Below are 15,472 nucleotides of genomic sequence, written 5' to 3'. Positions count from 1 at the left end.
TTTGTATTTTGTCCTAGATTTTGCAGTGGTGCTAGTTTTTATAAGATGACATCACCACTGTGGTCAAAACACAATTATACTGTGAATGTGTCCAGAGAGAATCATCGGCTTATGAAAACACAACCACAGGCCATGCAAGTCCTGTTATAGAATGATAGAAGGCCTTAAAGACAGTGAGTGTCAGAGAGAGAAGCCGAGAAGCAGAGACAGAGAAAGAGAGTAGACAGAAAAAGCTTTCTCCATGGAGGGTGGAATCAATCTGGAGGCCGACTCAATCTTTCAGTCTTATCTGGCGTGCTGGTGCAGGCCGCGGCTCCAGATTGCAGATGATCTACATGCCTTTATGTAAGTGCAGCTAATCTGTCACGGCTTCTGGGAGGTGCAGAAAGAGACACATAGCGCTGTGGTGCTTCATCAACCTGATGCAGCTTTTTCCTGAGGCCTTACACACTACACAGCTATGCTAAATGAGACACATCCATAGATCTGCTATTACTTCATTACTAATCAACATGTACATAAAATGGAATGAATAGTATATATAGCAGTGGTACTCAAAGATGGGAGCTGCTTTAAGGTTATAAGCAGGATGGATTTTAGTTGAACCTGTGAATGTTTTATTATATTTTAAACAATGAACAACGTAAAACGCACAAATGTTGTACTCTTTACAGCTTTAGATATATAATAGTCTGAAGCAATGTAGGAAAGTTGCATGCAGACAAAGTACATGAGCTTTTCAACTGTAAACTGAACTCTGCACTAAGGCTCTGAAGAAATGTATGGAATTTCTGATAAGTGTTAGAAAGCAAAAATCTAATTAAACATAAAAAGCTACGAAAAAACATTCAAGACGAAAAGATATGATTATGCTTACTTAGCATATAAATTTACATCAGTTATTGTCATAAGAGCAGCTTGGCATTTTTAGGATTTGTTTCCTGTTTGTGTATTTCAGTTCATGCACCTACAGTATTTTTGTATGTTAGGGAGAGGTTTTATTTGTAGTGGGTGGGGCTTATGGAAATCAGCCAAATGTATGGAGAGGGCTCTTAAAAAAAATATTATAATAATAATAATAATAATAATAATAATAATAATAATAATAAATGTTCCTTCCATTGTAATCATAGTTTCTCCTGATGCAATGATTTATATATATGTGTTATAATTTTGTTTTTATATTGGTTTAATTATCTGCTATAGTGCCAGTACACTTGAACTTTGAACTCATCATTCGATACCCTGTCATTTATTCACCTTGCAAAAATGACCTCATAGACTTTTAAGATGGCAATGTCCATGTCTAAATAGTGCCTCATATGTATGCACATTCAATGCTTATTATATTCTCCTACTTTCCCGGGTCATGCTGGCCTGGATATACGTCCATTTCCTGAAGTTTTACCTCGCTTCAACCCATCTCCCAGCTCATTCTCCATTCCACAATTAATTCACTCATTTATCCTCTGTTCCAGTCAAGGGCACGGCCCGAGATCTCTTAATTAAAGAAGAAAGAGGGAAGAGAAGAAAGTTCGTTCCTCCGTCTTCAAATGAAGCCCAAATTGGTGTGCAGCTCGATCCGATCATTTAAACTCACTTAACCCCCTTAATTAATCCCCAACACACACTTCACACGATCCGTGCAGAGTTAATGAAATCGGCTCAGTTGAAGTCAAATAATATATCCCTTTGCGAGTGATGCTGCGACCCCGAGTGCAGATTAGGAGATGCTCAAAGAGGTTAGCTATCAGTGGGATTGAACATTTGAAACAGAAGAGTGGTATGCAGTGGAAGTGGAAAAAAGTGAAAACTGATTGACTGAATAGAACATTGTAATACATCATATATCATTTGGCCTTTATTAAATTAATTTTAAAAAATCCTTTAGACAAAATGATTTAGATAAACTTCACATAATACCCTTCAAGTACAGTTTTTCTCAAGAGTATGAAATGATTCTTGAATGAAATACTCATTTATAAAAATCAAGGCAAGGGCTGTGGGAGTTCCTGCCCTCAGCATTAACTTCTTATCTGTAAAATAAACACATAATGTTTGTCAGCCAGTAACTTTATTTCCCTGAAGACTTCAATGGACTTCTTTGTTCAACTTCTTTTGGCTGATTGGAACAGATCCTGAGTCTTGTTGGTCACATGGAAAGGATTTCAGGAAATCAGGCCATAGGCAGCTCGTGATAGGCTGGATAGCGTCCTGTTACATAGTGATAAATCTGTGAAGTCCAAAAAAAAAAATTCCTTGGTTAAAGGAGTCATTTTAATTAATTCGAAATAAAAATAAAGCATTTTAATCTTCTGGAATCATTTAAGAGCTCTAAATAACTATTTAAACCCACTGGCATTTATGGACAAAATCACCAATTCAGTGGAATAAGTGAATTATTGTAACCTTTCTTAGCAAATCATGAAAACAGCACTTTGCTACTCAAACTCTAAGATACGATATTAAAGAACAATACTATAAAACGATATTAAAATCTCGTATTTTTTAAACATTTTTCATAACGGATTTGTGTTTACAGTGTTTATCATGTTTTATGGCTGTATTGTGGAGGACAGTGTCTCAGGTGTAGCATAAACGCCAACTTCATTCAGGTTTTAGAACCCGTGACACCAACACGTACTAAATGACCTCGTTTTTGTATCTAAAAAAGCTTCGGCTTTTGCACACTTCTGAAACTAATTTGTCTTTTATGTGCACCATTGAGTGATGAAATTTACAAAGAGGCATACAAACTCCTGGAAATAGTCAGCACTGCTGAATTCAGAAGAAAAGGAAGGCAAACAGTGCTTTTATGAGCAATTTATGAGAAATTACAGTGGACGGAAAACGGAAAAAATTGGAAAGAAAAGTTCACACAGACATACTTTTTTCTATATATACCAGCGTGACTTCTCTTCACATTTATAGCGGTAATAGCTATGTATTTTAAGAATGCAGATGGTACGTGTTGCTTAAGGCTGCCTAGTAACTGGAGGAAAAATCAGTGAAAGTCCCATTCCAGTAAACACTACATTAAATATGAGTCACACTAAAGTTAGCAGTCTTCTGTTCTACACAGTAATGGTCACTGATTATCAACCTGCAGAACATGACTTCATGAGCTGCACAGAGGTCTGAGCTGTGTTATTTGAGCGGAGCCCACCTGCCGTTCAATGTCTCCAAGCAGACTGCTGGCTCCCAGGCGGAACAGGTGAGGAGTGAGCCACTGGTCACCCAACTCCTCCTTCATCAGTACCAGCCACACCAGGGCCTCCTGCGCTGTGCGAATACCCCCCGCTGGCTTAAACCCAACCTGCATCACACACACACACACACACACACAGACACACACACACACACACACACACAGAGACACACATGGATTTCAATCTCATACTGGAAAGCTGAAAGAACAAGTGAAGTAGCTCGGACAGCCTTCCCTCTTTGACTCTACCTTGTGACCTGTCTTCAAGTAGTAGTCTCGAATGGCCCGGACCATTACTATGGCAACTGGGTAGGTGGCGTTAACAGACTCTTTGCCAGTAGAAGTTTTGATGAAGTCAGATCCTAGTGGATGATGAGAACACATGAGTGAGGCTTGTATCCTGCAACTGCACCTTTAATCAGCAATTTTTCTACATAAATAACGCTTTATCTGTGAGCACAGCAGGAATACACTATAGATGGGAAGCTAGTCCATCACAGGGCACCATGCATACACACATTCACACACATTGATATCTTAGAGGCAATTTAGGGTATCGAGTCCACCTAATGGCATGTTTATTTATTTTTTTTTGGAAAGCCCACAAGGACATGAGTGACTCCACACAGACAGCATTCATCAAGCCTCTTAGAGTAGGAAATCAGTCACAACTGCTCAATAATGCTGAGAGCGGAGGAAGTTTGGTTCTACTCATACCGATTCAAATAAAAGCAACTGATCAACATTCGTACTACATAACATTGTTCATAACGCTTTATCTGTGAGCACAGCAGGAATACACTATAGATGGGAAGCTAGTCCATCACAGGGCACCATGCATACACACATTCACACACATTGATATCTTAGAGGCAATTTAGGGTATCGAGTCCACCTAATGGCATGTTTATTTATTTTTTTTTGGAAAGCCCACAAGGACATGAGTGACTCCACACAGACAGCATTCATCAAGCCTCTTAGAGTAGGAAATCAGTCACAACTGCTCAATAATGCTGAGAGCGGAGGAAGTTTGGTTCTACTCATACCGATTCAAATAAAAGCAACTGATCAACATTCGTACTACATAACATTGTTCATAACTGTAGCTGGAGAGGCATTGTAGTGAGTTAGGAGTTGACAAAATGACTGCGGTCAGACCCACAGCACGCACCTTTCAGCAATGGAAAGCAAGTTCCTGTTGAAGCTCACGTTAACACGAAGTTAATGAGACAAAAAAGGCACAGCTTGTCATGTTACCAAGAAACCGCAAAGCACTAAAGACTCTCCTGTGGCAGAAAACTGTTACAAAGCTCTGACACTGGAGACTCCTTCCAAAAATGTTAAACTCCTTCCAATAAACAGCTTCTTGCAGAAGGATCAACAATTATGTGTTTTTCTTTGTTAAATAATGGCATGTTATTATCTAAGCTATTTATTATTAGTCTTAGATTATGTAGAACATCCACAATACAAGTCCCTGTCATTAAGACGGTACTATAGAAACCATAGCATTTGAACCAGTGCATTAATATTAAGCTCTGATTTGTCTTGCAGCTGGCACTACTTTCAGAGTAGCTCTTTCAGAATCCTGGGTTACAATTTTATTAATTTAAAATCTCCTTAAGTCATACAGTCAGGTCTATAAGTATTTGGACAGTGACACAATTTTTGAATTTTGCCTCTGTGCACCACCACAATGGAGTTGAAATGAAGCAATTGATGGAAGTGTAGACTTTCAGCTTTAATTCAAGGGGTTTAACAAAAATATTGCATTAACAGTTTAGGAATTACAGCCATTTTTACAGTGATATGATATTAGTAACATAGCATAATGTGTTACACCACCACATGTGTATATCCACAGCTGGGCCACCCAGTTAATGCCTTTGTACCCCCTTTGTTCCCACAGTGAAAAAAATCCTAGACTTGTCCCTGTTGAGTATTAAGAGCACTTCAGAGTCTCAAACTGGTAAGAGTAGCAAACGTGCAGCAGTGAGAGAGAAAAGACATGCACCCACATGTCATTCATCTGCGCACTGAGAGACATACTGCAACTGACTGATGCTGCAGACGTCAGAACGTACCAGGTCATGATCATGCAGTTATCCTGTTATTTAATCACAGATTTAATTACTAATCAAATACAAGGCAAACATCGCATTACTGGAATAATCATTTGGTCATCTGGTTGCTCGGTTCATTTCATCTCATGTAAAATGGCACGATGTAATATGTGGATTGTAAATATGCTTCTGTTCTTTGACTGTTTACCCACGTCTAACAACAGCATTATTGACTTTCATAGATTATCTCTTAAATTCTTTAAATGCAGTGATCTGTGTGTTATTATTATGACTTAAAGTGATTCTCGATTTACAGTGACTGTCATTCTTCATGCTTAAGGATTTACACCTAGAATTAACTCCTACTCCTTGTTAAAAGTTGCTCAAAGAACTTTTATAACACATTTTACTCCCAACTTTTAACTAAGAATTTGTTCAGTCCTAAGTACACTTCTAAGACTATTTTAAGTCATTCTCAGAAGCGCGATGCATACCAGCCCTGGTTCCTGTTACACAAGTTTGTCTATAATGGTACATCAGCATCATAATCTGAACAAGTTTGTTTATTCCTCAGTGAATTAATTATGCTATTTTCTTTTTATTACAGAAAATCCATGACCAACTAGCGCACACATAAGCTTTTAGGTTTGGATGAACATTATAGTTTGTTCATTCTGCAGTAATGAGAAGCCCATGGGCTAAAGTTTTGATTTTCACAGACCATCTGGTCTGGGATCAAAGTTCCTCTCTTGTGGCTATTGGGGTTCATCACAATGCAGTAAAACGGGAGAGAGAGCTACTTCGAGGCACTTGCGGCAGGCTCAAATGAGCTACAGAAATAGAAAAACCTGAAGTGAGGATGCACAATTTTAGAACTTGCTTCTATTTTGGCATTTTATAGGGCCGTCTGGTTCTGCACCCAGACAGGACATTAGTCCTGAAAGCACGCTGGGCCAGACAAGAACATATGCTCCCGTCGGCGGAGTGCACAGGGCGTGAGCGTGTTCATCAATAAGAACACTCATTTTTCCCCTTCCTCTCCTTCTCAGCCTATTATGGTTTATCAGTGATCTGATAAAAATAGAAGATAAAATGACGATTTTAATAGATGAGCCACAAACTGTGAACCGGTTTTGAACCCCCACCCTTCTGCCCTGCCGTATGTCTAATGACTGTTCATTACCAAACAGGACAAGATGAACATTTTTCAGTTCATTAGGGATATGTTCTATGTGTTTTTCCACTTTTTTCCCCCCTCTTCCTTCCTCTCCTCACTTCCTCTTCACTCTCTGCACTCATTCTCTCTCTCACTCCCCCTTTCTATCAGACTGGCATAATCCTTGAGATTCGTTCGGGGGAGTCTTAATTACATCATAATGGATAACGGTTATTAAACGCAGCCGACAGTAATGAAGCTCTATTCATTTGCAGCGGTGCGGGGTACAATGCCGGCGAGCGAGGGAGTAAAATAGCCTCGCTGTTGCAGATTAATAGGCGAAATTATCATTCAATTTCAGAAACCTCATACGCAATTCATAGGAACAAGGAGAGATTAAGGAGTGAGCACTGCGACAAAAGCAATGCATTTTAATAATGATCTCTATCAGCACCACTGACAATTGGGTACAGTAATCGGCTTAACGGGCGATGGCTATTTAAGCACACAGTCACTGGCTTGCTCTGTGTGTGCGTTGGGTATATTGGCCATTATGATTGGCCATCTGGAGAAAAGGAAGGTAAGCAACAGCTAACCAACAGCACCATGCAGTGGGCAGTGTAACTCATTGCAGTATACAGTCCCTTGCATAAGTTTTCACTCCCCTTGAACTTTTCCACATTTTGTAGTTTGAACTAAAATAAACTTAAGATTATATGTCATGAGTCTGCACAAAATAGCCCATAATACTGAAGTGGGGAGAAGCATCAATATAGTTTGCAAAATTATTTACAAATAATATTCATCATGATTTGCATATACTTCTTGTGCACTGCTATTGGCTCGTATTATAGAAATGGGGTGTGGCTGATCGATTTAAAGTGATTCTCGATTTACAGTGACTGTCATTCTTCATGCTTAAGATTAACTCCTAGAATTAACTCCTACTCCTTGTTAAAAGTTGCTCAGAGAACTTTTTTTTAAACACATTTTAGTTTTTAACTAAGAATTTGTTTAATCCAATGCACACTATTTTAAGTCATTCTCAGAAGCTCGATGTATAGCAGTCCTGGTTCCTGTTACACAAGTTTGTCTATAATGGTACATTTACATCATAACAATCTGTATAACAATAATCATCATCATCATCATCATCATCATTTGTTCAAATTTAAAAAAAAAACAAAAAAAAAAAAAAAAAACGTTGTGATTGCCTAAGTAATCACGCTTGTTTCTGTGAAACCTCTCAATTAGTTCTGGTACAAGCAGTTGCCATCAGAAGTCACATAATTATTGAAAATGGAGTCCATCTGTGTGTAATTAAAATGTCACATGATCTTAATATAAATGCACTTGTTTCTGGGAGGCCCCAGAGATGATAAGAGAGCATACGTACACAAACAGCTTCATGAAGACCAAGGAACTATCAAAACAAGGCTGGTACTACGTTCTGGAAAAGTATCAATCAGGGCACAGCTAAATATCCTGAAGTAGAAAGCATATGGCACAACTGTGACTCAGCCTAGAGGAGGCCTTCCGTGGAAGAGTTGTGAGAAAAAAGCCATTATTGAGGCTGTCATGTACTGAACCAGGGAACTAGTCCAGTAAATGGGTTTCTTTCCTCATTTGCCTATGAGGTGACTGGGAAAAATTGGGCTGAGCTGTGCAGTGCTCAATCTTAGACACTGCAGAACCTCATAGATCAAGTTTAGGATCTTTTTCATTTCTCAGCTGGGACCTCGTGTAGTGGTGAAATGCCACAAGACAGTCTCGTGTTTTCTATACTTTAAAACTGGAAACCTAATTATTAAGCCCTTCAGGTATGCAGTGTTACATTAGGGAAAACGGTACACTCTCAGGAAAAAAGGGTACTACTCTACTTTTTCTTGTTGCTGGGGTGGTACATCTTTGTACAAGCTGTATGCTGTATATCTTTTCCTAGAAATGCATGACGTGTACCTGCAAATCTTTACTCTAAAAGACAATTATTAAGGCACAATTATGTACCTTAAATCATTTTAAAGTAACATGATATTCACATATCCAGCTGAAAGATACATGTTATAGGTAATGAGATAAGGGTACCAACCGAGAAACAAGGAATGGTACAGTTTAGTACCTTTTTTTCTTGAGTGGAATTTGAAAACTGTGTAGTTTTTATAGACCCAGAATTTCTATAATATTTACCTGCCATCATTGACACAAGACTGGCCTTGTAGACGTTGGTGAAAGTGCCCAGCTCTCCTACTGCCAGGATGGTCTTCATATGTGCATCGCCACATGCCTCTCGGAACTGCTGGATCTCATCATATAAATCTGAGGAAGCCAAAAAAAATTATTTAAAAAGAATCTGCCTTTATTTTGCATTTGCCAAACCAAAATAAAAGTGCAATGGCTGAATTTATGGTTCAACAGCATAGCCAGAGGAAGCCAATGTAAAAATTTAAAACTTTGGTGTTACCATCAAAGTATTCATGCACCAAAGCATTCAGGCATTCTAACCTAACATGCACACGGCTTAGGCATATGGCCTACGTTATGTGCGTCTTACCTTAGATTGCCTGAATGCTGGTGCAAGAGGAGGGGCTTTCTCACTGACAAACAAGCAGAAATTCCTCCTTAACCTGATTGTTTGGATGGTGTTAGTCCACACTGTTGTTTTTAAAGAGCTAGGTGAGCCACAGACACCAGAGATTTTATTCTAATTTTACTAGCCGGAATGCTGTAAAAAGCAGATTTTGTGTCTGGGCTATTTGTAGTTGCAACAATGTAGGTTCAACAAGCAGACAAAGAAAATAAATCCTACTCTTTAACTGACTTTAGCAAAATAAAAGTTTTTATTTGGTGCGTAGCTATGTTTAATTATAATGCACTTCATGGTCGTGCGATGCATCTCGACGCTGTAGTGTAGATACATTATAACTACACTACAGATTCGTCTGATCTGACTGAACGTAGATGAATTAATTCATGCGCACGGATGATGGATGACCTTTTCAGAATCAGGAACATTCAGGTAAGTGGAAACACTGACAGAATCAAGTAACAGAAATTTATGTAACACTTCTGCATGTAATCACCTAGCAGTTAAACATAGTGAGAGAAAAGAAAGACGCTAACAAGAGATGCGAGGACAAAAAAAACGCAGCTCATAACGGAAACAACAGCCAAAGACTGACATTGTTCACGGACATTTTCTCAAGGGTACAAACACAATGTGTTACATGAGCATTACATATTATTATTATTATTATTATTTTAGGTAGAATTCTATTAGTCTGTTAGGTTTCCAGGCAAAAAAAACATGGGACTGGGCCGCACACTGGAGCTTTTCCTTGCCCAGTGGGATAGCTAATAAATTTATTATTTGTCCCCCATGAAAAATGTTCTGACTTAAAAATGAAAAGGTAAGCAAGAAATATGGAGTTGATGGCATATGAAAGCAAATACGCACCTGCCCATTGTCCAGTAAGAGCCAAAGTCCGATTAATGACAATGTCAATTTCAGTTGCCCCGTCTTCTACAGCCATACGCACCTCCTCCAGACGCGTCTTCAGTGGAGTCTGACCAGCAGGGAACCCAGTAGCCACTGGATTGAAAGAGACAAGAAGTTAAATCAGGGCACACTGAGGGTCTGACTGCTATGTTAAATACCATGAGACACACTTTATGGTGTTTTTTCAGTGTTAGGATCTCACCAGAGGCAACAGGTATGTTGGAGTTGGCTGCTTTTAAAGATTTTACTGCATCAGCCACACGAGACGGATAAACACACACTGCAGCTGTTGTAATACCTGTAAAAACATATATGCGCAATACACATTCAGGCAAAGCTCCATATATATATAAAAGCCATTTAATGTAGGTATATATCTACTCTGATGCATGAGATGGTAATGTAGGTCATACCAGGCAGTTGTTCAAATAAAAGTGCTTTATCTCCCTCTTGTGGGCAACAGCATAACTGCACATATAAAGGAAGTATGAGGAGACACTAAAATTATTGGTGTCTCATACACAGGAAACCTGAGTGTAGAAATTGTGGGGGTTTTTTTGTATTAGCTAACAGTAACCAACAGTAAGAATTTTTTGCAGCTGCAATCAGTAAACATCTCTGGGAATGAAACATATATCAAAATTACACATATTACTGCAGTTAGCATTTCCGGTGCATTCAGGTTACCCCACTAAACTGATTGCTGCCTTACACCTATTTGTTTTTTTGACTGCTAACCAAATATCAGAATTATAGGCCTGCAGAATCCATACAAAAGTCTAATCCCAGATGTTCAGTACTAAAATTTTTTTTAAGTTCCAAGAGTAATTGAATACAAATATTTAACATCACTCTTGATTTATGGTACTAATCAGCTTCCTGTTAAAGGTGTAGTCGGTAAAATGTTTAGTTCATTTTCAAACTCAACAATTCATCAAATACACCTCATGTCTTCAGTGCTAGAATGCCTGAACGCTAGTGCACGTGGGAAACTTCCCCTTACACCTCATTCACAACTTGCCTCCTTGCACATTACTGACTAATTACTACATGCACCTTCTATATTTGCACTAAGAGCTGGTCTTATATATGTATGTATGTATGAAATGACATATTGCTATTTGCACTTCTGGTTAGATGCTAAACTGCATTTCATTGGCTCTGTACTCATACTCTGCACAATGACAATAAATCTAATCTAAAAAATGTCAGGCAACAGGATGGAGGACTGAATGGCTGGATGTTGATGATGCACATAATTTGTTTGTTCTCTATTTACAGACCCCTGGGCACCATACAGACTGAAGACTTTCTGCTGAGCTGATATTTTACTGACAGCTGCTGGAGTGTAAAGAGACTTAAAATCACTGACTTCACTATTAATGCCTCCAGATCCAGATGTTTTGTAGGATTCACGATGGCCAGCATGCAATCCGTCCTTCTCTTTTTTAGTAAATGTAAGCATACTGTATAAACACTTCTAAACAGCATGGAAATGAACCTTTATCATGCATGTCCATGCTCTGCAGCAGGTCGTAGCGGACTGGCTGCATGGCCTTCATGCACAGTCGGTGGACGTTAGACGGCGTGTCATCACCAGACAGTGTCGTCAGGTCAATGCACGTCACAGCCTTCAGGAGCCAGGCTGCCTGTAAAGGACGAGTCTTTGGGGTCATATGATTCTCACAAGCACAAACTTAGCACAGGACCTGCAGTCCGTTAGCATTCGCCTACCTGCCACTCTTTCTTGGCCACCTTTCGGCCCTGAACTTGTTGGGCCCTCCTCAGCACAGCCTGGGTGTTCACTCTGACCTTTGACACCCACTCCAGATCTGTTGACGAGGAAAATATGGCTTTACTATGCAACTGTTACACAAACCAGTCACTTCTGAGTCAGTCTCCAAGTCTCGCCTTTGCACAGCTGTGTGGAATCCCACAGCTTGAGGGGATTCATTAATGTGGATAGGTGTTTAATTAATGTGGATAGGTGGTAAGATCTGAGATTAGGTTGAAAAAATATAAAATGAGACTATGTGTGGTTTGTATTCATCCAATCAACTTAGTAAAAGTCCCAGGGTCCATCTGGTGTGCAGGTCATGTGTAACTTATTACAGCTGAAATGGATCCTCTACACCCATTTCAGTATAAAATAAAAACTTATATTATCATTACTATTATCACCCACAACACTGCTGTTTTATCATCTATCATTTTACAAAATAAAACACGCACCGTCACGTGCAAAAATAATAATAATAATAATAATAACAAACTGATTAAAACACTTACCCAGATCCATTCCGGGATTTCTGTCGGACATGACGATAAAACCGCAACAGGACAAAACCAATGCGGTTTATTTATTAGTAGTAGTATTTAATTTATTTTACTAACTGTTTAGTATCTGCACACTGATAGCTCACGCCAAAGTACTTCCTGGTCGCGTGTCGTCAGTATTACGTCACGAGACCCAAGGCCAATCACATCACAGCTTTTCACGGGCGTAAGGAGTCACGTGTTTAGAGAGCAGTCTCTCAGAATTAATGTAACCTGATTATACAGTTTAACTGTATAATAATTAGTAATAATTAATTAATAACTTTTGTGTTTTTTTCTGTTTGATTGTTTTGTTTTTAATGAATTGGGGATGGAGGTCACTGAATATCAATTTAACATTTTATGTAATATTGCAAAGCTGGAAATACGACAGCAAATTAATTTTTATTATAATTTTTTTATTTGTTTAATTTTTAACTATTTTAATAAAATAAAAAAAAAAAGAGAGTGAGAAGGTCAAATGCTTTTCATATACATTTGAGTGGAAAAGCCTGCATATACCATCCATCCATTTTCTGTACAGTTTATCCTACACAGGGCCTCAGGGAGCCTGGAGCCTGTCTCAGTGGACTCGGGGCACAAGATGGGGGCACAACCCATCACAGAGCACAATCTCACACACACACACACACACACACACACACACACAATGGACAATTTGGAAATGCCAATCAGCCTACAACTCATGTCTTTGGACCAGGGAAAGAAACCAGAGTACCTGGAGGAAACCCCTGAAGCACAGGGAGAACACGAAAACTCCACGCACACAGGACAGAGGTGTGAATCGAACCCCCAACCGCGGAGGTGCGACGCAACAGTGCTAACCACTGAGCCGCCTGCATTTACCCTCAGGACAAAATGAGGACAAATTTCACAGATTTTCCTTATCGCAACTGAGGGGTCTGTTATTATTACCAGGAATAAAAGGAATAAATACAGTATTGCTGGGAACTTGAATGAAACACTGCTTAACATGCATATTTATAAGAGTTGGTCAGATTTTAAACATCATTTACATTTAAATACATTTGTTTATTTGTTTCAAAAGCAATGGACAAATGCAACAAGTACAATCCAAGTATATGGCTGTGAGATACAAGTGCTCTATGACTAAGCTGAGGCACACACACACACACACACACTCAGCTAGTAGTCATAATTTCAATTTATCTTTTTCGTCTTTGAAAGACTAGAGGCTTAACTCTGCTATAAGTGCTATATAAAGTGCCTTGCAAAAGTATTCATCTCCCATAAAAGTCATCAGATTTGTCCAGAATACAAATGAAACTTACACCAAATTGTTCCAGCCAGTATTTTTTATTGCAAATCACTATGATCTTAGTAAATTTCCAAAGTTAAAATTTATTTGTCAGCAGGATAAAGAAATGATTGTATAAAATAAACATTACACACAAAAGAGTGAAGAATTTTTTTTTTGTTTTGTTTTTTTAATTGGCCCAAACCTTGAATCTGCTTTTAGATTTCCTAAAGTTTTAATAGATTTTCTTGTTGTACATAAAGTTAGAGAGCTGTGTCATATACTTCTGATCTGCAGGAAAAGTTTGAGTGTATTGAGAAATTAATCAGTGCCATGAAGGAAGAGTTCAGCAAAATAGAGCAGTTACTAAGAGTACGCATTTCCGCTGACTAACACACCTGCTATTCACTCTTCGGAGACCTTTTTGTCCTTTACACTAAAAGATTTTTATTTTCATGCTATTTTGATGAGTACTATTTTGGTTCTCAAAACTGTCTTAACTTCCAGTATGGGTCGCTGACCTTCCAAATAAAGCTCTCTGTAGCTTTGGATCGATTTCAGAAGGCTGTGGAGAATAAGAGGTTCAACCTGATGGTCACGCGGACACGCTGCATGGCTCAAACTGCTCTATGAGACATGCAGGACGTGTAACAAGATAACGAAGGTAACCGAGAAAAGCTGTACTTTTCAAATTAATGTGAGAACAGCACCATAGGCTGTATGAACTTGACCAAAATAAAAGTTGTATTTTTTTTTTTTAATGGAATTAGTCCATTGTAGATGTTTTGCCCCATGGAGGTCTTTTAGGACTGTGAGCAACAGCAGAATTTTCACAGTATCCTGAGGTCCAAGTTCAATCAAATGAAGACCCTAAACCAACATGACAAGTTACTAACAGTAAGCTTTTCCTCTCAGTAAGGCATGACTGCTAAAGTGTGTGGAAAAAATTCAGTTGTGTTTCAGAAAAGTAAACACAGGACCTTACAAACACAAGTATCTGGAAGCAAAAACTACAGATTTTTAGGTGCCATAAGTCAAGCTTCATACATTATCATCTTCATACATTAAATCTGCTTTCACAGGAACATGGTGTAGCTGTTGGATCCGAGGAAGCAACAGAAGGAGAATCAACAAGCAACATGACCACAGTAGTATCACCATCAGAACCATCACAAACGTGAGTAAAATGGGTGAATGTAGACAATGAAGACAAAAGTATGGAACAAATGTGCTTTGAATAAAATGGTAAAAATAAATTAAAAATAAATTGGTCAAATAAATTCATAGCCAGTTTCTTATTCCAAATAAAACTAGGCTTAAAATCCAAGTTTCTGAGAAAGGATTTGGGCATAAAAACTGGGATACACTGAAAAAATATAAAGATTTTGGTAGAATATTTATTTAACCTAATTTACGTGGCTAGTCAGTGATAACAGGAGTAAAGCCCACCTAGAAAGAGCATGCAAGTTAGAGTACTAAATACAAGTAAAATTTTATTTTATAAGGTCAGAGTATTTATGGGATAGAGTGACTCCTAAGTATTTGAATTAATGACGAGCTGAAACGCAGCAGCACAGGGGGTGAGTGTACCTTTATTAATATAATATTAATGAAAAATAGTTCACTTATAGATATGTTTAGTTTATATCCAGAAAAGGGCACGTTGTACAATTAGCAGCCTTGTGAGTTTGTTCATGTTTGAGTTTGTTTGTTCAGTTGATGGTTCTGGTTTTTGCCTCCTAAAATCCAACCCCATATCCCTGTTATAGGAGTCAGTGCTGGCTAATGGGTCTCTGATGAAGGTTTTTTTTTTTTTCCCCAAGTTTCTAAGGCTTGATATTGTTTTTTTCCCCTCAGGGGAAGCAAAAACAAGCTCATCCCCAGTATACTGTTGGAATAACGTAAGATTTTACTGATCACTTGCCATCGTATGGTGTGTGGGTACATATGCCTA

At 38.5% G+C, this 15,472-nt stretch overlaps 1 protein-coding gene and 1 long non-coding RNA gene across 2 annotated transcripts; one reads left to right on the top strand and one right to left on the bottom strand.

Annotated features, from left to right (window-relative positions):
- Nucleotides 1-1,839: 1,839 nt before the first annotated feature.
- On the bottom strand, nucleotides 1,840-12,392 carry dera (deoxyribose-phosphate aldolase (putative)). Its single transcript, XM_026922695.3, has 9 exons — nucleotides 12,213-12,392; nucleotides 11,658-11,755; nucleotides 11,425-11,572; nucleotides 10,126-10,221; nucleotides 9,882-10,016; nucleotides 8,615-8,743; nucleotides 3,458-3,570; nucleotides 3,167-3,316; nucleotides 1,840-2,233 (listed from the first exon to the last, which is right to left on the bottom strand). The coding sequence occupies exons 1-9, from the start codon at nucleotides 12,241-12,243 to the stop codon at nucleotides 2,177-2,179; spliced, it is 957 nt and encodes a 318-aa protein (XP_026778496.1). The 5' UTR covers nucleotides 12,244-12,392; the 3' UTR covers nucleotides 1,840-2,176.
- Nucleotides 12,393-14,061: 1,669 nt separating this feature from the next.
- LOC128321173 (uncharacterized) lies at nucleotides 14,062-14,700 on the top strand. The gene is made up of 3 exons (XR_008304765.1): nucleotides 14,062-14,182; nucleotides 14,289-14,415; nucleotides 14,601-14,700. It is a non-coding gene; the product is annotated as an uncharacterized LOC128321173 (long non-coding RNA).
- The last annotated feature ends 772 nt before the right edge of the window (nucleotides 14,701-15,472 follow it).

The sequence above is a fragment of the Pangasianodon hypophthalmus genome, chromosome 18 (assembly GCF_027358585.1).
Source record: "Pangasianodon hypophthalmus isolate fPanHyp1 chromosome 18, fPanHyp1.pri, whole genome shotgun sequence".
Taxonomy (NCBI): Eukaryota; Metazoa; Chordata; class Actinopteri; order Siluriformes; family Pangasiidae; genus Pangasianodon; species Pangasianodon hypophthalmus.
Note: the sequence above shows the minus strand (reverse complement) of the source record. Positions and strands in the feature narration are given on the sequence as shown.